Consider the following 27,485-nt stretch of genomic DNA (forward strand, 5'->3'; position numbering starts at 1 on the left):
AGTATGTCATCTATAAAGACCACCACAAACTGATCCAAATAGGCTTTAAAGATCCGATTTATATAACCCATGAAAACGGCTGGTGCATTTGTAAACCCAAAAGGAATAACCAGATACTCATAGTGCCCATAACGGGACCTAAAAGCTGTCTTCGGAACGTCATCTGGCTTTACCCGGATCTGATGTTACCCAGACCGAAGATCAATCTTAGAAAATATAGTCGCACCACACAATTGATCCAACAAATCGTCTATACGCGGCAAAGGATACTTATTCTTGACAGTAACCTTGTTCAACTGCCGGTAATCTGTACGCAATCTTATAGACTCGTCCTTCTTCTTAACAAAGATCACCGGGACTCTCCACGGAGATACACTCCGTCTGATAAAATTCTTACTAGACAAGTCTTCTATCTGCTTCTTCAATTCAGATAATTCCAGAGGTGACATCCGGTATGGGGCAAGAGAGATAGGCCCCACGCAGGTAACAAGTCGATTGTAAATTCAATTTCCTTCTCTGACGAAAATTCGAAATTTCATCTTTATCACAGTCAAATTGAATGCTTCATTATTAATTCAAGCTCTTTCTGCCTAGTTGCAGTCCAAGTCTGCTGTAGTGCAACCAAAATCGCTACAACATGATCCGGTGGTGGATAATGATTATTAAATGTTCTACGAGTTCTCCTTGGAGGAACCATATCTCTGCATATATTACACTAAGGAATGAGTTAGCTACGCTCACACTCAGTGATCACACATGCATTATACAGCACTCCAAGAAAACACTCAAGAACTTCCAACTTCAAATATCTTAAGCTATATATCATGTAACTCCCTAGAGCAACTGCTCTGATACCATAAATGTAACATCCCCGTCTCGAGCCGGTTCAATTAACATACATATGATACAAACAGAAACAGCGGAAGACTTAACTTACGAAAATACGAACTAACTTTTTCTTTTCCTTTAATCTTTTTTCACATGACATATCACATTGCATACTTCTTCTAATTTAATTCTTATTTTACGGAGACGAAAATCGGACAGAGTAACCTCTGTAAATCGGACAACTGGGGATTTCCAATCCCACACTCAAGAGTTCCTGATAGACAGTTTAAACAATATATATTTCTAGAAGTACCAGTCATGCAAATATACTCAGATACCCATCTATGGGCGCATGCTGAACTTGGCTCCGTGCCACAAATCTAATAGCATGCAATCCAATACATAACATAACTGAATACTACATAGTCATATCATCATGCCTGAATACATAAATGTACATGTATCGAATATGAACACTATGCAACAATACATCTTTTCCAAAAATACGTCTAAAACAAATAGTAGCATCCGACCACCCAGAACTCCACATCCTCATACTAGTACCTCTAGCCACGGTTAGTGTCCTTGTCCCATGAGGCTCTTCAATTAACTGTGTTCCTGAAATCATATCCCCAAACGGGGTTAGAGACGAATCTCTAGTAAACTCCAGGTTTATGGAAAACCCTCCATACCCTGGGCTCACTTCCTGCATGACAGTCAGATACATAATATACAAAGCATCATATAAGCAATTATCATAACTGAACAAAGCATATATACATATCTTATCAAAGACAAACGCAGTCATTCCCAATGGATGACCCCAAGCGAAAATCAACACACGTAACAAATATCTTTTACAAAAATCATCACAATACTCACATCAGAACAAAACGTGTTATATCAAAGATGTACGCAATCGTTCCCAAGGGATGACCCCAAGCGAAAATCAACGTACGTAACAAATATCATTTACAAAATCATCATACATATCCCATAAAACATGTCATAAAATCAAATATCATAACTAAACAAAACATATACACATATCTTATCAGAATCGTACGCAGATATTCCCAAGGAAGGACCCCAAGCGGAAATCAACGCACGTGTTCCCAAGGGAGGACCCCAAGCGGAACCAGAACATATCAGAGGCGTACGCAGTCATTCCCAAGGGAGGACCCCAAGCGGAAATCAACGCACGTGTTCCCGAGGGAGGACCCCAAAGCGGAACCAGAACATATCAGAGGCGTACGCAGTCATTCCCAAGGGAGGACCCCAAGCGGAAATCAACGCACGTGTTCCCGAGGGAGGACCCCAAAGCGGAACCAGAACATATCAGAGGCGTACGCAGTCATTCCCAAGGGAGGACCCCAAGCGGAAATCAACGCACGTGTTCCCGAGGGAGGACCCCAAAGCGGAACCAGAACATATCAGAGGCGTACACCATCAGTCCCGAGGGAGGACCCCAAAGCGAACATCCGGGTACTATACAATCAATGGCCAGATATTGTTACAGAAATCATATTACAGAAGTCATATCATAACAAAACATATCATATTAACACATATCAAAGTAAATACATCAAAACAAAACATATCATATTATCATATAGCTCTATATGAATGCATCTATATCATATATCTCATACATATCATACAACCTGACCACAGTCCGTACACTATGGCGGAACACAAAGTAGGAGCGAACCCCATAAACATAGAGCTTACCTCTTTGAGCTTTACAATCTGCTTACTTGAAGAACAAGCTACTTATCATACTCCACGAGAATCCAAACGTTCACAGTCCCTAGGTACACCTAGAGAAGGAATTCAACATAAAACTCAATAAAATGATATAATGCCATGTAAATATACAAGACACACACTTTATTGTTTATTTTCTTTTTACTTAATCATATTAAGTCATGAGTGGGTGGTTCTTTGTTCAACAAATCCCCACAAAATTCCATATATTGACTTAGTCTTAGGATAGTCCCAAAAGGCCTTTAGAACACTCATTACTCCTCTTAGCACCTAAAAGCCTATTTTTCCCAATTTAAGGCCGAATGCCCATTACAAAGGAGCTATAAGATTTCTCTTTGTCTAGTGCCTAAACCCAAGCTTAGCCACCTATATAAATTATTTTACGCATATAAGTATCCTCACTTTGCGAAACAATATCTCCGAACATATACCTCATTTGAAAATGGCCAAAACTCATTTTAAGGCCATACAAAGGAGCTACCTTATTTTCTTTTTTATTTCACCAAAGCGAAGGTCCATACACCTTAGAATATCATTCCACGCATAAAAGTATGCTCGCTTTGTAAAACAGTAACTCATAGCACATACTTCCTTTGAAAATGGCTAAGAGGCACATAAAGGAAATCATGCCAACTTCATGATTTCAATGCTTTACTCCATCAAATTCAAGCTTATCACACACCTCTAATCCAAGATTCGTTAATTGATATATACGACACTGTTCATCTCTACAATACTATTCATGTATGCGTTACTATTCACGTATACGACACTATTCAAAAATACGGTATTTTTAATTTTCCAAAATACATTTTCACCGTTAAAATTCTCATCTAAACACTTTTCTCAACATGAGCTAAACCTGAATTAAGCTCTAACATGCTCAATCAATCCAAATTTTTAAAATGAAAACCTATATTCAATCTTTCTCAAAACTCCAAGAAAACAAAGATTTCTTAACATGAACTTACCTAGAATGAAGGGAGAAGCTTGCTTCAAGCTCCCATGGCTTCAAGCTCCATCAAAACCCATATTTTCCATGAAATTCGAATTCTTTGGGGGAGAAGATCTCTCTCTACAGTGAACCCCACTCAGAAATACTGGTACCAATAGATTCCTCTCGAAATTTTTCACAGGTTTGGCTTTGGAACGGAGTGATTTGGAGGTCTCTAGCTCAAGTTATGAATTTTGGAAGAATTTTAATCAAAATCTCCATTTTCATTTTCTTTCCTTCGTTCTCTCTGTCTCGCGTCCGTAAAGAGAAGGGAACAGTGACTCCCTTGAGTCACTTATATAAATTCATTATACTAGCGGGTATAAGCTCATCTATCTACACACCTCCATTCATTACCAAACTTTAACCAATAGACTAGAATATTTTTCTAGTCACGTTTCTATTTTTACTTTCACTTTTAGATAACTTTATTTATCCGCATTTTTTACCTCTTAACTGTCATTTTAACTCATTTTTCACCAAAAATGACTTTATTTCTTTTTCTTTGTAATTATCCTTCAATATTAAATCCATAATAAATGTGAGGGTCATTATACATTTACACTCCCTTTTGCGCATGAAAGGAAGAGATAGTCAAGTATTTTCTGGTCTTTGGAGTCTTTTTAAATCAGCATCCAAACCCCACTATTTCCCTCCCTAAGCGCTGATTGTGTAGGGAAATAGGTTGAAGATTTATCCTAGTGAAACAGAACAAGACTTAGCCATTCCATCTTCTCCCTTCCCCATTAAAACTGTGAGCCCATTAGAGTAAAAGACCTCAAGAAAATTTTTATACTATCTTCTCCTCTCTTTGCTACAAACCGTGGACCTCTTTGAAGGACAACCAAAGTTCTAAACACACTCTTCTCCTCCTACCTTGTTCGGCTGTGCACTAGCATTCAAGGAGGTAAAGCATTTCCTCTATATCTCTGTTCATCCGTGTTCCACCTCGGTTTTACAAGGGTTTTCTTCCCTTTTGTTACAGCTGAAAATTCGAAGGAGTGTGAGGTTGCTGGCTCAACCTTTGGTGACTGTCCTTTGGTCGATTATTGAAGCCTTAGGGTGCATGCAATTAGGTGGAAATCTGAAATCAACTCTTCCTCTTGAATCTCTCTATTCGGCCTTAGAGGTATTTTAGGAGGACTTAGTTATTATCTCTTTTAGTTCCATTTTGTCTTGTTGAGAACCTCATGGTTACTTGATACATGCAACCCATAATCGAGTTTGAGCCTAGGAAAAATAGTTCCTTACCCTTCGTTGGATGGTTCCCTTGGACTAGGAAAATTATTAAAATTTGTATGTGCTCAGAATTTGATAGACAGCATGTTGAAGCCCCTTTTATTGTCCCCTTTGTCATGTAGAAATGTTATTTAAATGAACAATTTAGGCACCTAGTAGTGGATAGTAACTGATTTTGTATGTTGGATTGTTCACTATTAACAAGTTAATAATAGTTATTTGAAGTCAGAAAATTAGTAGGAAAAGAACCTTGAAAACCGATTGGGAGCTAAGGGTAAAAAGGAGTGAAAAATGTAGGCTGCGTGTTGGAAATAATGTGACGCACGATTCTGACTTGTATATTTTTGCTTAGGTGCACATAACTCTTGAGTGTGGGCTGTTTTGCTGCTGTTTGGTAAAAATTGTGGCACGCGAGGTAAGTGTTAAGTGGTATTACCTTTTGTGACTATTAGCTAGTATATGGAATTGTGAAGTGTTGCTCGCATGTGCCTTGGATTCGTATTCAGTTATACGTTATTTGCATTCTGCCCTTGGACTTGAGTTGATGGAAATTTTGTTTTGGAAAATATTTATTATTCGGCAGCTTGCTATTAAAAGTACATGAATTATATGCTATGATCTAGTCATATACATCATCATTCATCTGTTTCTTTACTTGTGTGTGCGAAGCATATCATGGCATACATGCACGAATTTCATGCTGCTCTTGGAACAAAGAAAAATTATAAATAAAAATATTTGTCTAAGCACGCATCATATAGGCATCCCTCCGGTACCAGGGTATGAGACACTTGGCTTCAGTCCGCATAGGTCGCAGTTGGAATCCTTCTTGATGGAGCCAAAAATTAGAATATCCACTGTGCTTGCTAGTAGTACGTGCACTGCAGTGCTATGAACGTATAATACTTTGGCGTTATATACGCATCTTGACTAGTACTCTGGCGTTATATACGCACTCTGATTATATTTAGCATCTGTCGAAAATTATATGTTGATGCGACTGTTTTTGAATTCTGTATCTAGTTAATATTGTTGCATTACTGGTTTTGCTATCACACTACTGGGATTTTTCTCACCACTTTTGGGGCTCAATTTTTATAAAATTGCAGGAGGGCGAAAAAGCATATAATGACGTTATTATTTTGGATATTTGCTGTTGACTGCTGCTGTTTGGAATATCTGCTGTTGTCTGTTATGTCTGATGAATGTTGGCTGGATATTTTATCTTGATGTAATATTTTGGGAAGTTGGATTACTGTAGAAGAGTGATTTGATTTGTTGTTTTGAAGATTTTTACAGTCAACCTGTACTTTGGGAGATTCTGATTTCGTTTTGCGAAAATCAATTCAGAACGTTTTAAATGCTGTTTTATAAACTGTTTTAGCGAGCACTTTGCGAGTTCAGTTTCTGGGGCTACAGACCTCCGATTCACTATTAATTTATATGCACGCGAAGCCCCAGATGTCTAGTTTCATATTATATAATCTGTATGCCAAAATTCTGAAAGTTCGATTTAGTATGATTTTTGCAAGACAGACAAGTTTTTCAGGAAAATTATTTTTTCAGCAAGCTATGTTTTTGTAAAATCTCACACTGCTTTCGAAAACAACCTGATTTAAATCACAAGAGTTAAATAGAAATTTGTTAACGCAGTTTCAGTATTTAATTATAAGAATTATGACTCTAATCCGCTTAGCAGACGTCTCCCTTGGATGCATACAGGGGAGGGTGTCACACAGACACACCAGAATTGCAAGATTTGGAGAGAAGAATCCAAAGGAACATGGGTTTAACTCTAGAACATGAGGAATTGCTTTGATTTCAGAAATCCAAACATAGATGGATTGTGGATGGTGATAAAATACAAGATTTTATCACTTGAAAACAATGATATGCAGAAGCCATAACAAGGTGACAAGGCTTAGGAATGAATCCAACATGTGGATTGAAGATCCTAGTGAACTCAAATCTCTTGTGTGTAGTTTCTATAAAAATTGTTTAGTGAGGAGTTTCCCAATAGGAGAGATGATTATTCTTTGCTAACTGTTGGGCTGATATTACTAAGGAGGAACAGACAGAGTTAGTAAATAGTCCAAGTTCGCAGGAAATATCAAAGTTATTGCTTACTATGGGGGTTTATAAAGCCTCAAGTGTAGACAGTTTCCCTCTAGTATTCTTCCAGAGATAATGGTGCAAAATGAAACAATAGGTGTGTGATTTAGTTAGAAATATTAGGTCGAATCCTGATCTTACTTCAGGTATTAATTCTACCCTTTTAGTTTTGATTCCTAAAACTAAAAGTCCTAAAAACATTCCCCAATTTAGACCTATCTCCCTTTTCCTGATGGTCTACAAGGTCCTCATCAAGGTGATCGTTCAAAGACTGAAAATTGTATTGAAGAAAATTATTTCTCCATTTCAAGTAAGTTTTGTGCCCAATAGGAGAATCCAAGACAACATAATTATTGTGCAAAAAACCTATTCACTTCATGCAGAAGATGTGGGGGAGAAGGTCTTTCATGGTGATCAAGATAGACTTGATCAAGGCCTACGATAGGCTGAGTTGGAGTTTTTTTGGAGCGCACTCTTGAGGAAATAACCATACCAGACCACCTAGTGAAGCTAATTATGAGCCGCATTCAATCCTCAAAGATCAACATTCTATAGAACGGAGGCAAGACTGACGAGTTCTTTCCTTCAAGAGGGATAAGATAAGGTGATCCTTTGTCTCCGTACTTATTTGTCATTACGATGGAGAAGTTATCTCATATTATTGCAACTGCTTCAAGGGGTGGGCTCTGGAAATCGATTCGTGCTGGGAAAGATGGGCCACAAATATCACACATTGCTTTCGCAGATGACTTAATGCTTTTCATGGAGGCGAGTGTGGAGCACTTGGATGTGTTAATGAAATGTCTCAACTTGTTTGAAGAGCTTTCACGGCAAAAACTAAGTGTTGAAAAAATGACAATCTTCTTCTCCAAAAATGCCAAAGAAGATGTGATGAGTTCTATTATTGATCGAAGTGGTTTCAAACGTGTAAAAAACATGGGGCACTACTTGGGATCCATGATGCAGCATGTGAGAGCTACTATGGACCTTTTATGAGAGTGTTGTGGAGAAAGTTAGGGTGAAGCTGAATGCATGGCAGCAGAAATGCCTCTCTCAGCTAGCTGTATCACGTTGGCCCAATCGGTTGCGGCTGCTGTTTCTTTTTTCCAAATGCAAAGTTGCAAAATACCAAAAGGAATCTGCTTGGAAATTAAGAGAATGCAACGTGACTTCATATGGGAGGATATGGAGAATTGTCAAAAATATTTATTTGTGTTATATTTGGGTTGAGTGTATTCATATTTGTGTTTTACCTTGTCTTGACATGAACACAATCTACCAAGATGAATTGACACCTAATCTGATCAGAAGGATTTGAGTCTGATCACACATGGTTGAGCTTGGTTCAATTCGTCAAGTGATGTTGACGAAATCACTTGCTTTGTAATGCAAGATGAAGTCTTTAGGATTGGATCTCTGATGCCATCATAATATGATTTATCTAGAATAGGAGTGACTGGGTAGCTACAAGGCACTCCAATACTCAAGTCAGTGTTTAAGTAATGAGCTTAAGTATTTTGGAAGAAGATGATCATACATAGGCTTTAAGCCTCTCTTTTAAAGTAGTAGCATGAGCTGCTTGTTGGCTTACTATGCCGGCTTAGTACGGCGGCACAATTAACATATCCCTGATTGGCTAATTTAGCTAGCTTTGTTAGCCTATCTCTTTAGAGGGATGTTTTTTGATGAGCTATGATGTCTAGATTTGTCTGGATTCTAATGCCTTGCATTCCCTTATTAGCTATTAAGGGAATTCATTAGTTCTGTGCTGTTTAGGAACTCTGTTATTTTCTTGTGGGATTATGTATTTACGTTACTGACTTGTTTCCCTATAAATTAAGTTTTACCTTGGGCCTTTTGTTAGGTTATTACTGGACCGGTTCTTTATATCGTTTGGTATAGGTCCAAATCACCACTCCTTTGTTCCAAGGACATAAATAGGATAAGCATGGATAACTTAATGGTTCGCAAGCCAAGAGTAAGGAAATTACAAGCTGAAAACTCTCCCACTGAGATGGCTGAAGCCCCTATCTAGAGAAGGAATGAACCCAGCAGGGCATGCCAAGATTTGCTCATAAATCGGCTTTGTCCCAAATGAAATCACTTTCAGCATAGTACCTTATGTAATCCATCCTTATGTAAACATCTTACGTAAGGTATCAGTGATCGATCCGAAGAACCACTGGCATATACAATTATACTTCCCCTTCCCACTACCTTATGTATACAAAAACTATCATACAAAGTAAGAAAATTTTACGATCATTTAGTAGCGAACAATTCTCTCATTTTGCTATTTTTTTTGACTCTTTGCAATTCATAAGCTCAAAAAAAAAAAATGTTGGGATGAGAATCCAAACGTGAGTAATGAAATTCCAAATTGATTAGAAATGTGTTAAGTGAAGATCATATATAATTGGAAGGACTCATAGACTCAATGTTTTAAGTTTTTGGGTTAAGATATGGTATCGGAACACACTTATGAAAGACTGTCTATAACTTAGCCTATATAATGGTAGATATCCCTCTACCATAGGCTCCCCCCCTCTCACCCAACTTTGTATCAAATAGTTGGTGGGCTTATATATATGATGGTGGTTAGTGTTCGTATTTGTCAACCTTCCAAACCCATGATGATAGTCCTCCGAGAGAACACATGTAGACCTAGGACTCACACTTATCTAGGACTTACACATATGGGCTCGCCTGTGACCTAACAAAGAATATGATATAACAAAAATTAATTAGGAAAAACTTCATTTTTAACTCTTGTGGTTTCATGGTGTTTTACTTAACCCCTTGTACTTTTAAATTTATCACTCATATCCATTGTGGTCAATAAATTTATCATTTAATCCTGTGTTCTTAAACTTTCATTTACACTCATCGTGGTTACAAAAATAAATTACTTAAACTCTTGTGGTCTTAAAAATATAAAATTATTTATTTTCCTAATTTTTTTGTGTAATTAGATATCATTGAATAAACTTTTAATAAATGTAATTATTAAATATTACATTAAAAATATTTTAATTTATTTATTTTGAAATTATTTTTACATTTTTTTATTAATATAAAAATATATTTAAAATTAAAAATAAATTTAAGATAAATTAAATTTGTATTATCTAAATATATTATTTAATAAAGTTTTTTTTTGATAAAATTATAATGATACCAAATAAAAAATAAATAAAGTAAAATAGTATTTTATTTTAATTTATTTTATGAGAAAAACAAATAATTTCTTAAAATATATTTTAATTTTTAAAATAAATACATTATATAATAGACGTTTGATTTTCTTAAATAATATTTTTATTTTAAAATAAATTATTACCTTCACCATAATTTTCAAAATAATAATTTTAATCTTTTTTTTATAATTAATTTTATTATAATTTTACTTGCTACTAATATTTAATGAAAAAGGAAAAATGAAAAATTTATTTTTGTTAGATTATATGATCTAACTAATATTATTATTAATTAAGATCTAACTGATATTATTATTAATTAAAAATAAATTTAAAAAATAAATAATTTATTTAAATTTAAGTAATTATTCATATAGATTAAGGGAAAAAAGTTTCCGATGTTACTTTAGATAACTTTATCTAATGTTCATCGAAACAACGTCGTTTTGGGTTGAAAAATTAAAAAATTAAAGTGATAAAGACTATTGTAACCCTGAAATAAATTAAAATTACAAAAATACCATGATTTTCGTCCCAAAACGACATTGTTTTGATGAACATTAGATAAAGTTATCTAAAGTAACATCAGAAAAAACAAACCCATAGATTAATATATTTTTTAATTTTTTAATTTAACTTAAATAAATTTAAAGATAATGCTTTTTATATCTTAAATAATATTTGTAATTTCTAATATATTATTAGTAAACAATTTATATTTTTGGATACATATTTGTTTTTTAGATAATGTTTAAAGTAACTTATAAATATATGATTTCTATATTAATCTTTAATACTTAATTTTATTATAATTTTAATTTATGATCGGATAATAATATAAGATAAAAATTAGGAAAAATAAAAAATATCGTATATATATAAAATCACAAGGAATTTAAGTAATATATTTTTATGTCTACAAAAAAAAAATACATTTTTATGACCACAATCAGTATATGTTATGTTTTGAAATCACGATGGTTAAATAATACATTTTTATAATTACATTGTGTCTAAATAATAAATTTGAAATCATCAAGGATCAAGTGATAAATCATATAACCAGATGAAAATAAAATTATCCCAATTAACTGTGGTAGTTCCCCGAAAAAGTTTCATCGTAAATTTACTTTTTAGTAACTCCTCGAGTTAGAATTGGAAACATGACAATAGGCAATTCACTTACTACACACAGAATAATAAATGTCACACTGAGTACTCTGGTTAAGTTTTAGCTAATAATCAATGAAATTTAAGTTTGAGACCTCTGACAAAAAAAAAACAGAAGAATTAATATATATTTAAAAGGTTTAATATTTCAGCTTTTATGGAAGAAATTTTTTTTCGTCACATTCACATACAAGTGAATGAGTCTCATTGCAAATAGAAAAGAGAAAAAAAATTAATAAGATTCATTCATTTTTATACGAGTGTGACAAAAAATTTTTTTGCAGCAAAAATAAAATATTTCCCCATATTTAAATAAAGTGTTTATTGTTTATCATATCACATAAGATAAATTTATCAATTACACTCATCAAAGTAAAGGAGCTCCACGTGAGCACATATAAGCGGATAAATTTTTGGTGCTACTGATATACCCTAGATTCAGTGCATTCTACCAATGAGAGCTCTACATGTCAGCCAAAGTTCTCTCACCTCTAACAAATTGTTTCTCTCTCCTATGACATGTAATGCTTCTATTGGTGGGATGCACTGAATCTAGGTGCAACAGTAGCCTTAAAGATTTATTCCATATAAGGAGGGAACAAAAAAGAAAATATATGGCCACATATTTTTTTATGTGTGTCTAGGACTAGGAGATCATTAAACCCTATATTATACATTACAAGAAAAGCCGCATGTAGCCATCATCATATAGTCAAAAAAACCTGGGGAAACAAATTTGCATTCTACCTGCTCGATGAAATGCATATGTGATGGGGAAAGTATTGAGTCTAATAACTGAATAATTTTCTTATGGTTCTGCAATTTCCTGCGGGAGTGTTCTCACTTTTTTGAATTGAATTGTATTTTCTTGTGTGAGTTAGTGCTTTGAATTTGACAAGCATTCCTTGTTCGTTCCATTTTCAGCTCAAGATTGAATTTTTTAACGTTTGATCCTTAAGCATTCTTTGTTTTCTTAGAGGCAGAGCATGCTGTTCGTCTGTTCAGGTTAATATTCATCTGTCCAAACTCCGAATTCGTCCAGATTTCCTTGTTTTGTTTTTTGTAATGATGTGAAAAGTGAGGAGTAAAATGCCTATGTGTAGCATTGTTCCTTTGCTAAAAGTCATTTCTTATAGGAGGTTTATGATGTGAAGAAATGAATCGTGCAAATAACTCTAAAGATGGTTATGTATAAATGTTAATATTCATGGTTGTTGTGAGCAATGGTCAAGATTGATTTATAGATTGTATTTGGTTTCTAATTAAAATTGGGACTGCACGAACTAGCCCAAAATTTTGATCTTTTGGTCCAGATTAGCCAAGCACTGACAAATTACAACACGAATCTGTAGGCTGCTGGTAAGATTCTCTTTACAAGTTTCTCAAATGAAGAATGACTGACTTGTAAAGGATATCAGAGCGCTCAAGAAAAAGATAGTATCATATACCAGCTAAGAAACCCGGACACGCTTCGGACACGCGTCCGACACGTTTTTTGGACACGCAGTCAACTTTTTCGGACACGTGGTCAACGTTCGGACATGCTCGGACACGTTTTTTTTTTGTCTTAATTTTATTTTGTTAACTAAAAATAAAAAAAAATATTTATAAATCAATTTTTTTCTGTTATGAAATTTGACATGAAAAATTAACAAGGTACGAAAAATTATTATTTTTATATTTATGTTATGAAATTTGAATATTTGATTGGTTATATGACTAATTATGAACTGTTATATATATTAAATAAAAATATATTATATATATTAAAAATATTATTTAATATCAAAACGTGTCCCAACGTGTCGAAATATGTTATTTCTTAGAATTAACGTGTCGACGTGTCGTGTCGTGTCCTGTGTCAGTGTCCGTGCATCATAGTATACCAGTATTAGACTGCTAAATTAAAAATGTCATTGTTCTTGCAAAAGAATAAAATATCCATATCTTCTTGAATATGTGATGAACTGATTATGACAGCAATGTTCTATTGTACTCTGTAGCATTTTGATGCATTTGCTTAAAGGAATTTACCTCAGCCATATTTATATACGTATACAGCTCCAAAAGATAATTACATGGACTAATGTATATTATAAAAAAAATGTCATTGATTAATTGACTCAACAAATCAAGTTATTATAGGTAAGAGACTAGTTAAGTATTGACCCGTTAAGGGATTTGACGTAAAGAATTGGCAACCTGGAGGATTTTTTTTCCCCTCTTAAGTGAGGAATCCCAATCAACATTTGCATAGATAAACAAGAGTTAGGCCATTATTTGTATTTTTCCAAGTTTGAGGTAATTTATGTTTAATACGATACCTAGTGAGGTGTTATGATGTTCACTAAAGGCCAAAATATTTGCATAGGTCACAATAATAGAAGAAGAAAGTAGCCAGGTTATATAACTATACTCATGTTACTCTTCAGGATTCAGAGTGACCACACCTCTTAGAAAGAGATCAGAGGGCCGTTTACATCTTGGAATGGAAATATTAACTTCATCACACAGATTTTTAGTCCAACGACCATTTTCAAAACAGAACGTCAAACAGTCTCTAAAGCCCCAAAAAGTCACTCCATCATCAAGCGTTACTACAGAAATTAGATCTCAAATATCATTTGCTGACGTTCAGTATCAAAACTCCGCATTAGTTCCTTTGAATGATTGGTTATGTAGTAAACTCAAAATGATGAAATCTGCAGAAACCAAACTGACATAAGCTTCTCAATGCCTGTTCTATAGACTGACATAAGCAGCAGCATGCAGTGTGGCAACGTACCTGACAACTTGACTGTTTGCTCTGATAGTGTACGACCTTATGCTATGGCAAAGCTTCCTCAACAACCTTCCTAGAACTGCCTATGCCCCATCTTGTCCATCGGGTCAGGGCCGGCTCATACGCACCATTTGCGCATTATCCTTCCTCTTATTGCATATTTCTCCTCATTTATCTATTGGTTTGAGCATCAGGGTGCTTGCAGATGCCAGATACACACTACATTTTGTCCACCGGAACACACATAGGAGTTACAGTCAGCAACCACACTACCGGCATAGAAGCCTCAGCCTGTCCAGCCCCTAGGATAGAACACAAACGAAGGATGATAAAGGCATCAGTGTATTTATTAGTACGCACCCAGCATTCTCAGTGCATAAAGAACAATGATAAATGCAAAACCTTTCATACTACATAAGCTTCACGTCATGTGTCAGTCAAATGAAACATGACTTCATTTTTTAGTAGATATGTATTTAAACCACAAATATTCAGTCATAGATACAAAATCTCAAATGTGATTTAGCCTGGAGAAATGTTCACATCCCTCTCTTATAGGATAAACAAACTTTTAACTTCTAATAAACACTTAAGCTGCATTGTTGGACAAAATTAAAGGCCTTACCTTCTAGTTTTCCATGCTTTATTTCACTTGACGAGCTATATTATCACCTCTTCATTTATTCTTATGGTAGGGATGTGAGAAATCTTTGACATATGTTTCCCTGACCTATTCTTGTATCTTCCTTCCAGTAGAGGACAGTCTTGGATCTTCAACAAAGAAAGAGAGGAAGGTAACCTATCTTCTGGCAAGGACTCAAGCCTTTGACAACGCAGGATGTGAAACTCTTCAAGAGAGGTGAGATGTTGAAGCGCATTCCCTTCCAAGAATGCCTGGACAAGATCATCGCCTCCTATTCCAATCTTCAAAAGAGATGTAAGCCATTGAAAACCATACTTAGCTATAGCCATAGGTGATAGACTTTTGCAAAAGCCTATGTATACTGATCTTAACTTTAGTGGCAAACCACCCTGCGGGAATGACACAAGCTGTGGAATATTAGAAATTTCTAAATCTTGAAGAGAATTGAGGGTGTACATCTGTTCTGGAAGTGATCTAAGTTTTCCACAATTGAAGACTTTAAATTCCATTAAGTTGGGAGTGGACAATCCACTTTGAGGAAAAGACTCCAGATTAGAACAGCTACTTATTTTCAAGATTTCAAGACATGACAAACTCTGGGCAGAAGCAGCATTATCTGAGATTGAAAGTGATTCGAGATTTGGACAACTCCAGATATAAAGATATTTGAGCACAGGGAAACAGCCTAATGGAAAGCATCTGAGTGAGTGACAACTGTCCCATATCATCAAATTTTCAAGTGAACTGTAATTTTCCCAGGCTTCATCAGGTAGGAATTCTAAATTCTTACATTCGGATACCAACAGTGTCCGTAAAGTCTGCATACCCTCAGTTGGGAAGGATGTGAGAGATGGAATTTTAGTGAGGTACAAGTCACGGAGACAATTGCTGCTAAGAACCATTCTGGGAAAAGATGTCAGCATATCACTCCTTTCAATCTTTATGTAGGATAGCAAGCACTGTGAATCATTCTCAAGGATTGGCAATAAGTGTTGACCTCCATCAATAATAGTCAAACTTTTAGTTGATGTAATCCAATGTAAAGTAGATGCTTCCAGCTGATCACAGTAAGATATGTTAACATCTGTCAAGCTGGAAGGAAGCTGACATGGTAAATATCCCTTTAGCTTAGGACAATTGTACAAACGTAGACGTTTAAGACATGGAAAAGGGAACTCTATGCCTTCACCATTGAACAGTTGCCACTCCTCCCAGTCTAACATTTCCTCAAATGATAAAACCTCAAGGGATGGAAATGGTTGATAAGAAGGGGTACAACTACCATAGAACTCAGGACCAACAGTCTTTATCATTTTCATCCTTGTAACATAAAGCTCCTTGAGAGAAGGAAGTTGTCCAAGTGGTGGGAGAAAGAAGCAAAAATTACAACCACTTACACACAAAAACACAATGTTGGAAAATGAAAAATCTGCCAACCAGTTAGGAAATCTGGTGCCATTATATGATTCAATGGTAAGTTTCCTAAGATTGGTTGATGGTTGCAACAGGTCAAGCACTTCTGTTTCAAGTTGTGAACCTTGACTGGCAAGGCTGCTCCAATCCAACACTAACTCCTCAATGAGCTCTTTGTTCTTCAAGTTTGCCTCAATAGCATCTATGGTATCAACCACATTGCACAACTCCAAAATTGAAAGTTTTCCCTGCAGTTTTGGGAAACATCCCAAATCTTTAAGCCTTAGTCCATCATACTGTTTGCCTACAACCAAAGTACTTAAAGTTTGGAGATTTTGTAGGGTGGTGATCTGTCTTGGCATCTTCAGTTTAGTGCCACTCATGTCAAGATGACGCAAGTTAACTAAGTTTTCTATTTCTGCCGGCAATTCAGTGAGGTTCTGACAGTATAACAATCTTAATGTTTGAAGATTGTAGAGCTTAAATATTGTACTGGGCAACCTTTTGATTGGAGTAAAGGAGAGGTCCAAAAATCGCAAGTGTATCAGATTGCCTAGTGAATTAGGCAATTCACTAATGTTACTATAGTTTGCCAATGACAGGACTCGTAGGTATCTTTGTCTAAACAGAAAATCCTGTGTAACCCTTTTAGTCAAGTAATGTTTCCAGTACCACCATAAATTTGGATCATCAGTCAATGGCAGAGGGAGGAACACCCGCAAAGATTTTGCTGCTGCATAACAACTCTCAAACTTGGAGGAAGAGTCATACTTACCTCTAGAGTAAGAAAAATGACGGACACTTTCTGATATTTCACAACTCTCAAACCTATTACAACTTCTCCCTGATACAACTGTGGCCAAATCATTGATGAGGTCATGCATTACATAATCATCTCCATCTTGTTGAATTAATGATCTTGACAATAGTTCATCAAAATATTCATCACCTATTTCTTCCATTGATTTCTTCTGGCCTTGTCGAAGCAAACCCTCTGCCATCCAAAGTAGTACTATGTGTTTCCTATTTAAAGGAACTGCTTTTGGGAAAATTGAGCAATAGGCAAAACATCGTTTCAAATGAGGAGGGAGATAGAGATAGCTTAGCCATAGAGCAGGTAGAACATCATCATTTAGTAGTTCCCATATGTTACTATTCAAAATATAAGCCCACTCATTCTCATCCACTTTGGACCTCAACATACCTCCTAATGTCTTTGCAGCTATAGGTAAGCCACCACACTTTTCAGTAATCTTTCTACCAACTACTTCCAAGTTGGGGTGTCTGCTAGGGTCTCCATTTTCAAATGCATGCTTGGAAAGTAGTGACCAACAATCTTCATCTGACAATGGTTCCAAATGGTATATAGGGAATGTATGTGTCATTTGAGCAACGTCTCCTTGACGTGTTGTAATGATGATTCTACTTCCTTGTTTTCCCTCACTAAAGGGAGTTCGTAGGCCATCCCACTCAACATATTTGTTATTCCAAATGTCATCCAACACAAGCAAGAATTTTTTGCCTTTCAAGATTCGCCTCAATTCAATTTGGAGAAAATTCAGATTTTCATTTTCAAAATGTTTTGAAGCTGCAGACTCAAGAAGGGATTTTGTTACCACAGTGACATCAAAAACTTCTGAAACGGAAGCCCATGCTTTCAGATCAAAATGTTCTTCTACTCTATGGTCATTGTAGAGAAGCTGAGCAAGGGTTGTCTTACCAATACCACCCATACCAAAAACTGTAATCACCCCTATGTTATTATTGCAGTTTTCATCATTTGATAACAGCAAACTCATTAGTTTCTCCTTATGATCATCTCTACCCACCACACCTGACTCATTTGCCACAGAGCTTGTTGGTGCTCTAACTGATACCCTCATGCTAACAGGTTGCAAACCAAGGCCACTTTTTTGTGCAGCAAAACGTTGGAGTCTTTGGCACAAGGCCTCTAACTTGGAGTTCACAGTAGTAGTTTGATGTGGATGTTGAGCTTCCACCTTGTGTCTCAGAGCCTCAGTGTTGACTCCATCTAGCAGGTCTTCTGCATCATGCACTGCATCTTTTAGCCGTTCCAGCCATTCTTTTACTGCAGGGTTGGTAATCTGCTTCTGTTCCGCATCATTGAGAACTGCTTGAAGAGTTAGCAGTGTTGTTTGCAACTCATCCAGGAGTGAGATATTTAGCTTACTGATCTTCCTGAAGAAGTCTCGGAACTGCACTGAAGTTATTGTTTCCATTAAAGATTGCACAGAAGCAGATAGAAAAGCTCCTGCCACTAAAGCTTCAGCCATGTCTTCTTTGTCTGCAACTCTGAGGCTACAACTATATTTGAAAGAGAACAAGAGATTGCTAGAAAGAGAGCGAGAGATTGGTGGGTAGCATGCAATTCAGCTTCAGCAGCTTGCAGAGTCAACGGTCAATAGCGCGTATGTGTAAACCCCACCACTTCAAGATTGAATTTTTTTTTTTAATGACATCATAACCTTCTTTAAACAATGTTATATAGCTGACAAAGATAGATAATATCCAACTCGGTCGTCTGTAAATTTGGGAAAATTTAAGGGTTCAAAATTTTGGCAATTCTCATATATGTATGTAACATTAAACATTATTATTAAATTGAAGAGGTAAGATTGAAAATGAAATAGTTGAGGATTGAAGCACTTCATTTATATCATTTAGGTTGGATTAGGCAGAAATATTTTCTTGGTAAGATCTATAGTTATTATGCATGTTCCTGACCTTAAAATGGGACAATACATAATTCCTTTAACTTAATTGACAAAAAAAGGAAGTGAAGTAGAAAGTATTAGAAGCCCCCCACTATTTTAAGGAATTCCATTGGAATCTCAGTCTGTACTTTTTCGAATTCCCACCCAAGGTCTTATCGAGGAAGGTTGTTCCCTGTGCTGAGGGAGAAGTGTAACAAGATGCAATCTGCTGTCTGAGTTTAAAGTAGGGTTGGTAAATATAAGCTAATCCGGTTGGTTAGCTCGTAACTCATTCAAAATGAGTCAGGTAGTGTTGGCAAAAATGAGCTCTCAATCCGAGCCAATTCAACTTGAGTCAGCTCGGAAAAAAAGGGTCAACCCGCGGGTTTAACGAGCCAGTTCGCGGGTTGAGTTTTTTTTTTTTTAAATACAAAATATAATATAAAAACATGGACAAAACTCACAGATGTAGTCATTGTCTTTCTTCCTTCTCTAAACCTAAGTCCCTAATTTTCTCATATCTCTGCCATTTTTATATTGTTAGACTATGCTGACTCTGTTTGATTCAAATAACTTACCCACTTTGTAGCAAGCGGTTCTTATTGTTTCTTGATGTTGGTGCAAATTTGTTGTGAAGAAAATTCGAAAGTAGAATATTTTGCTTTTATTTCTCATTTTGTAGCCTTTTGTTTAAGCTGATAGAAGCCACATAGCTGGTGCATTAATACTACAGGTTCATTTAAATATGCTGAAAATCCGCGAGTAATTTTCGAGTCAATCCGCGAGTAATTTTTGAGCCAACCCGCAAGCCAACTCGCGAGCTATTTTTTCAAGCCAACCCACGAACCATATTTTTTAGCCAACCCGCAAGTCAACCCTAACCCGACTCGGGTCAGGTCAGGTTGGATTTGGTTTTCTGGCTCATTTTTTTTCAAGCCAACCCTAACCCGGCTCTTTTTTTCGGGTTATATGTGGGTTGGGTTGGCCCGTTTTGCCAACCCTAGTTCAAAGCATAGTACCTTTGATGTTAATAGTGCCAAATGGAACTGCAAAATCCAATACTTCGTTTAGCTTTGTATGTTGGAAACAGTAATTACAAAAATTCTGTTTAACCGGGGAATACCGATCCTCTCATGTTAAAATTTCACATAAGATAATCATGTAAAGTTTTGTAGCTGTTTGATCTTGGAGAATCAATAATGTCCAATCTGATGATTGGTATGTTTCTATTGGATTTGTGTGTTATGTCTCATGTATTTATGGGAGAGATACCTTAGAGACTAAAGATCATTATGCACAATAAGAAAGCAGCGTAGCCAAGACGTGGGGTGTGTGCATAGTGATAACTTATAAGAGAAAAGAGTGTCATACCTATAGGCTTTACCTCTTATTTATAGAGTTTTCCTTTAGGTAGTGAAATTTTGGACCTTAGATGGATTTTGGAGGATCCAATGCTTGATCCATTGTTGTCGCACTAGAATTAGTATAGTTAAGGAATATTTCCTTAATATCCTTCTTAGCTATTTTCCCTTCTTGGACCTTCTAGAATGTGGGCCTTTATGTCAGGATCATAACAGTTGCCCCCTACCTTAATAGTCTGGGTGTCCGGACTACCGAGCTGTAATAGTTGTCATTATTGTAATGATGAACTTGTTTTCTTTTTCCGACAATTTTTCTCTGAGTTGAAACCCTTTTTAGCAGACTTAATTGAGTCGGCGATTGCTGTTATTGTCTGTGACTGTGTTAAAGATTAAACTTGCCGAGCTTCGCTGTTGGGATCCAGTCATGTCCTGGTCCGTGTTGGGTGCTTTGGTTTGGGACTTGCAAAATTAGTCTAGATTCGTCTTTTCAAGTCTATTATGTTGGATTCTCATGTCGGTCATTCCCCCTCGAACTTTTATGACCGAGGTTCTCATTAGAAGTGGACGAGCTTTTCCTTTTAACCTCCTTGCCTGGGTCTTTTCCATGCCTTTCTGAGTTCCGATGCTTTTTCTAGAATCCATGCAATCTTGTTGATCTGCGCTCCAGATTTCGCTCTTTGTGTACTTCCTGGTTCACAATGAGCTACTTTCTTTTTATGCTTTATAATTCGAATTTTAACTCAGCCTTTGAATTTTTATGCCAGGTTTTATGTGCCAGATACTGCAGATGTCGCTCTGGTATTCCTCACTCAACCTTTTTGGCTAAGGTCCCGCTTAAGACTGGTCGATCTTTCTTTAGACCGTCTTTCCTGGGTTCCGTTGCTTTTGTTCTTCATGCTTTCTAGTATTTGTGTCTTGGCCGACTTCCCTGGACTGGGTTGCTTGGGTCGTGTTGGGCTGAAATCTTTTTTCCTTCCTTATTACATTCCACAGTTATTCCTTTAAGTGTGTCCCTTTCTGACTGGTGGGACGTACCTTGGGAGTCACTTGCTGCCTTCGCGTTTTGTACTCCATTTGGGTTGTGTTAGGCTGAAATATTTTGTCTTTCCTTATGACTTTCTGGCATTTTCCCTTAATGCAAGCTCAGAAATTGGTTTGTCGGGGTCTCGTCCTACGAAGGTTGTTGCTATTCCTCGTTCCATTTTGACGGTTGCGTTACTACACGTGCCCCCGAGTCTAATAGTCTGAGCGTTCAGGCTGTCGGGCTATAGTGTCTTTAACATGTCTCAATCATGTTTCAGTCCATTCAGTCAAAGGATCCCATATATTATATATCTCTATGTGGCTGAACTACGATAATTTTTCTTATACCTCAGCCAAGTCTGGGTTCATCCTTAGCTGGCGTTTGCTGGGTGTTCTTGGGATGCCTTGGATGTCTTTGTTTTGCGAGTGACTTCTTATCAGTGCGGCAGGATCTGAATTCCGCGTCAGACCTTGGTGCTTAGTTACTTGCAGTTTCACTACTGCTTCTCCTATTCCGGCTTTCTTGGCCAAGGTCTGGTTCTAGAGTAGCTAGTCTTTCTGTAGACCGCCTTGTTCATGCTTCTGTGCTGCCCTATTTGGGCTAATCGGGGTGTTGGCCTTCTAGACTTTCACGTTTTTTTCGCGTTCTTGTGATCTTTACATTAACAGTTCATGTCATACCACACAAGTGTTAACATAGTTTCACACGTTAACATTAGACCCATATTTCTAATTAGTTAAACCATTAACCCAAGTAAGTATTTAATACTTTATTAAGGCTAAGTATACCTTAACACCACTTGAAACTTACTTGATTCCACTTCTCAAACATCATACAACCTTTAATTAATTTTCATTAACATACCATAATAATTAACCTATCATGGCCGAATCATTCCCCTAATGATTCATGCATTTCATGCCTTCTTTTCTTACAATTAATTTGTCCAATGGATATATCATTCAACCTAATCCATAAGCACTTGATATTACGTTAATTTTACATCACACACAAACCTTACACAACACTTTAACTTACATTCTTTCACACACAATTTACATACACTTTACTACTGTAACTTCCTTTACAAATTATCGTGTCTACAAACTTACATGATATCAATTCAACTTCCATTCTTTTATTATTTTCTTTACATAGCCATATTAACACCTATGTATATTCAATTACTTTTTCTCACATTCAATCCTATTAAACTATGTTAAATCTTCATTCTTTTTACCAAGTGAACATTACACAACATTCAATTATCAAAGTACATAATTTTAAGTAATTAATCTATGTTGGCCGAATTGTTCATGTAATTAATCTACATGATTAACCAACTTAATCACTTTATAATTCACATCTATTTACACTACACAATTCTTTAAACACTCTAGTTCAATTACACAATCTTTGACAGTTACACTTTATATTGTACAATGACACTTACACAATTTCTATGTCATTAATTTGATTTCTTTTCAATGTAAACCACTTTAAATCTTTTTTTGGAAATATTCCATCGGTTCATCGCTTCGCGATTAGTCCGATTCGGGGCGGGTCCAGGATTAATGCTTTAAACCCCTCCCAAAGGTGGTACTGGAGAGGTTCGAACACATGCCCTCACCCCCACCTGCTCAGCTCCCATACGCCAACTGAGCTACCACCATTTGGTCATACACTAGGCATACTTTAAATAATTAAATGCAATTGATTATTAATCCTAGCTATTTAAAATACACATGGCTGAATGGACTTAATTAAAATTCCATGGTTTTAACACATATTTTCCAATTGATTTCTCTTGAACCAAACATCATTAAATTATCCTACAACCTTAATTTCATTTTAACATTTCTTCAAACACATAGTTTGCACAATTTACACCATTTGGCCGATGTTAAAATACAAAGTTCCTTAGCTTGTTTTATACATTTCCAAGCATAATTTTAACATATAACCTCAAAACAACTTCAAACCACATCAAACAGCATCAAATATTCATAATCTTCACAAACCCTAATCAAACTTTAATACCATGAAATATCAACTTCCAACCATCAAAATTAAGAAGTAATACCTTAAATAGCTTCGTTGAACACCAAGCTTTCTTTTCCGCCAATCAATTTCTCAAAACCCTAACTTTCTCTCTCTAGGCAAATAGTACCAACACTCTTTGGATGAAGGTTTCTCTCACTACAAAGCTCTTCAAGAAAAAAGAAGAAGAGAGATTTAGGATCACAAGATCAAAAGCTATCATTTTGTGTAATGAGTTTTCTCCAAAAAGTGCGTAAAATTAAAGAACTCACAAGCTCTCTCTCTCTCTAGCATATGCCACGACCGTGAAATATAGAAGGAGGAGAAAATTTTGTTGGACACTTAGGGAAAGAGATGGTGACCGGTTATGTTGTGTAAAAGATCACCAAAGTTACATAACTTTACACTTTTACAACTACACACTTGCTTGCTTCATGTTGGTCCTTTAAATTCACACTTGCATTGTCATCTTTATATACAATATTCTAGATCCTCTTCCACTTGCATAAACCGCCCAACAAGTGCAAGGATGACTAGGATTGCTTACTTGGTAATTTCTATACTTTAAGACTTTCAAACTTTCCAACCATTGGTCCATTTATTCAAGACTAGTTAACCTTGATTTTTATTTGTTAGTCAACCCTTAACTTTGACCTTTAAGAATATAAAACATACAAGGTCTCAAAGAATCAATCATACATAAAAAATCATGCAAAGAGTTCACAAAGTAATCATAATAAGATCACTTTGCACCTATGAAATTAATCATAGAATTTAATTACATCATTAAATTCAACCTTTGACTTAACCTTGGTCAATTAACAAAGTAATCATGACTTTTCACATAATGACATCTATATCCCCACATTTACCTTATACTTATTTTAGGGTCCTATTAGACTTGTTTGGCATGAACTGTATTCTTAACTTATTTATCATGTCAATTACATGATTTACCGTATACCATTTCCTTGACTACGTGTTTAAATTCCCACATAAACACTTTGTTAATTCACTGTCATCTGTTTGACAGTGAGGGTTGTTATATAATCCAGACGTAACCAAAACATAAATATTCTATATCAACAGCTTCAAAACCTATCCATAGATTCTTACTCACTTTCAATAAACTTGAAACATACAGATATACTTTACTATGCGTAACAAACTCAAATATATATAGATGTATCAACTACATCTACGTCTCAACATACAGATAATATCCGAAATTTAAACATACATGCTTAATCCCAAACGTTAGTAAACCAAATTGAGCCTATTGTGTCTGCTAACCATCCTTTTTACATTGCATAATCTTTGAAGACTCACCACCTTAAGCAGAACCTGAAATGTGCCCCGAAACGTGAGGTATAAAATCCCAGTAAACTCAAGGTTTATACAGTAGTCTCCACCCTTGAGTTTCTTCCTGTATAATTGGCTAGCACATATAGGATTGCAGAAACATATAGTTTAAGCATACAAATTTTCAGATACTACATACAACATACATATTTCGTTACTGATTAATCTAGTTGATTTATATCGTAAGGTTAATTGCATATAACCATCACAATTCTTCAGACAACTAATTGTATTAAATCAATTAACACAATTACAAATATTAATCATACAACACATAAACTACTTCAAATAACTTTGCTTTAACTTTATAAACTATTCATAGTTTCACCATTTTTTCAATATTATCCACTTCCGATCACCACAGTCCTTATGGTAGTCATTACACAATTTAAATGCTATAGTTCATACGGAAGCTCTCACACGTCTTCCGCTAACCTGATACTCCCGGAGTAATATCTCCAAGCATCATAGCATTATCCACTCTTTTCATATTAAGTTATCATATCTCTTTCAAATAATCACTAATAACTTTCCATTTTACACATCAAATTAAATACAAATAACAATCATAATAGCATTACAAAACTTGTGTAATAATCGAATAAAGAAAAATAAAAAAATAAAATAAAATAATAATAAAGAAAAATAAAAAATAATAATAATAAATTAATTGTTTTTGGGACAATCTATGACCTACTAAGAACAAATATTTTTATTAGATCACAAACAATTTAAAACTAAATTAAAAATAACTTTAGGGTGTATATTATTCTTAATTTATAATATTTATATGTATACTATATCTTATGTATTATTTTTTTTAAAAAAAAAAGTGTTTAAGACTAATTAAAATAATTGTATCTAAATAATGATGTATATTTAAAATAAAGAATAATAATAAAAGAAAAAAAAATATAATAGTATATGGCAACGAGGGGGCCACGTGGAACACCCCCCTCCAAGCCACAATTGCAAAACTTTTACAATAAGGATGATGTAATTTCACTGATGCAAGGATAGTGATGTAAGAAAATAAAAAAAATAAAAAAATAAAAAGAAAGAATGAAATGACTCAGCGTCCAGTGTATATATATAGGTACCAATTCAATCTCATTTCACTTGGTTAGTAAAGAAAAGTAGAGAAGAAAAGTTACGGAGAGAAGAAAAATTACAGAGAGGAGGAGAGGATACGGAAAAAAGAAGAAGAAGAAGACGACAGAGGTATAATAGAGGAAAGGTAGTATTGAGAGAGTAAAACTTTCTCTCTATTTTCTTCCTTTTAGTTATATTCTTTTTTTTTATTTTTAGAAAATTGTAATGCTGTTATTCTACCAAAATATTTTTTATTTCTTCTCTTATTAAATATTATTTGCATCTATATTCTTACCTTAATCTTTCTTTTAATTCTGTTTTACCTCTAATGTTATTAGGATATTCATTAAATTTTAAATTTTCCTTAGTAGTAAGATACAACAAATTATTTGGTATCAAATAAATAATAAAAGGTTGTGTAAATTTTAACTGTATGTTACTACTGTGAACTGACCCTCAAAAGTTTGGGATCAGATAGTTAGGATAAGGGACGCCTTATCATGGCTTGAGCTCCGCCATATCATAACTTTTCACAAGTAGGAGACCCACAAAATTGGGAATTAAATTGGCTTCAGTTAAATATTACATTATTTATTATTATTATTATTTCAGTTATAAACTAACTTGGGAGATTGATATTTTCCATTATTATGGCTAGAAATGGTTATAGTTCAAATATCTCAATATTGCTGAGAATTATCTCACATTGTTTTATTTTGTGCTAACCTTTTCCAGAAAGTCATCATGCCTAACTTATCTTTTTCTGGAGAAGGATGGACTGTGAATGTTTATTTTTATGACGATCGTTGGGAATTTTACATAATAGTTGGAAACCAAGGAGCAGCAGCTATATTCCATGCAGACAGTGTGGAGTCCTATACCTAAAGGCTAGACTAGATTGAGAAGTATGTAATGAATAAACAGTGTAACCTGATGTAGTAGGAGTGTAATATATGTGTGGAACTGATGTAAAATATTTAGAATGTAAGATATTTGTACTAACTTACATCCATGTGTAATAAATGAAGGGTGTTAGTGTTTCTAGTTAATCTTTCTAGATTTATTTTCTCATCTATTTTAGTTATTTATTATTATTTCTAAATATATTTATTTATTAAGAGGATGTTACATTTTATGGTATCAGAGCAACGGTTCAGGTAAATAAAAGACCCAAACTATTATAGTTGCTTGGTATTTCGTCATAAGATCATGCATATTTTGAGTTATTGTAATGAGCCTGATCAACTCACTATCATAAAACAATATATGTAGATCTATGGCAGATACAAGGCATATATCTTCTTCAACTTCTAAACCAGCAATTAACCCAGTAACGGATGCGGTTACCCGAGTGGCAGAAGCTCTTAGAGAACAAACTATAACTAATCAGCAAATTATTCAGGAGCTGAGGGAGGATCGTGCAACCAGAAACTACAACCATAATTCTAAAAGTGAAAATGGACCTAGAACTACAAATACTCAAGGAGGACTTAATTCTGATTATAAAGGACTCACCGAATTCCGTAAGCATAAACCTTCCACTTTTCGTGGAGATTATAACCCTGAGGCAGCCATGGAATGGGTGAAAGAACTTGAGAAAATATTCTTAGTAATGGACTGTCCTAATACTCATCGTGTAAACTTTGCCACATACTTGTTGATTGGAGAAGCAGAGCATTGGTGGACAAATACCAAAAGATATTACCAAAGCTAAGGAATAGAGATTACATGGACAATCTTTAAAGAT

The 27,485-nt window shown here is 35.2% G+C and overlaps 1 protein-coding gene and 1 long non-coding RNA gene across 2 annotated transcripts; both read right to left on the reverse strand.

Annotated features, from left to right (window-relative positions):
• Nucleotides 1-1,164: 1,164 nt before the first annotated feature.
• Nucleotides 1,165-3,839, reverse strand: LOC133316057 (uncharacterized). The gene is made up of 3 exons (XR_009752166.1): nt 3,567-3,839; nt 2,560-2,648; nt 1,165-1,446 (listed from the first exon to the last, which is right to left on the reverse strand). It is a non-coding gene; the product is annotated as an uncharacterized LOC133316057 (long non-coding RNA).
• Nucleotides 3,840-14,749: 10,910 nt separating this feature from the next.
• On the reverse strand, nt 14,750-18,439 carry LOC133315592 (putative disease resistance RPP13-like protein 1). The gene has a single exon (XM_061517273.1). The coding sequence runs from the start codon at nt 18,437-18,439 to the stop codon at nt 14,750-14,752; it is 3,690 nt and encodes a 1,229-aa protein (XP_061373257.1).
• Between the last annotated feature and the right edge of the window lie 9,046 nt (nt 18,440-27,485).

The sequence above is a fragment of the Gastrolobium bilobum genome, unplaced genomic scaffold, assembly GCF_033153095.1.
Source record: "Gastrolobium bilobum isolate Gb01-03AN ecotype WA unplaced genomic scaffold, APGP_CSIRO_Gbil_v1 utg33830, whole genome shotgun sequence".
NCBI classification, from domain to species: Eukaryota; Viridiplantae; Streptophyta; class Magnoliopsida; order Fabales; family Fabaceae; genus Gastrolobium; species Gastrolobium bilobum.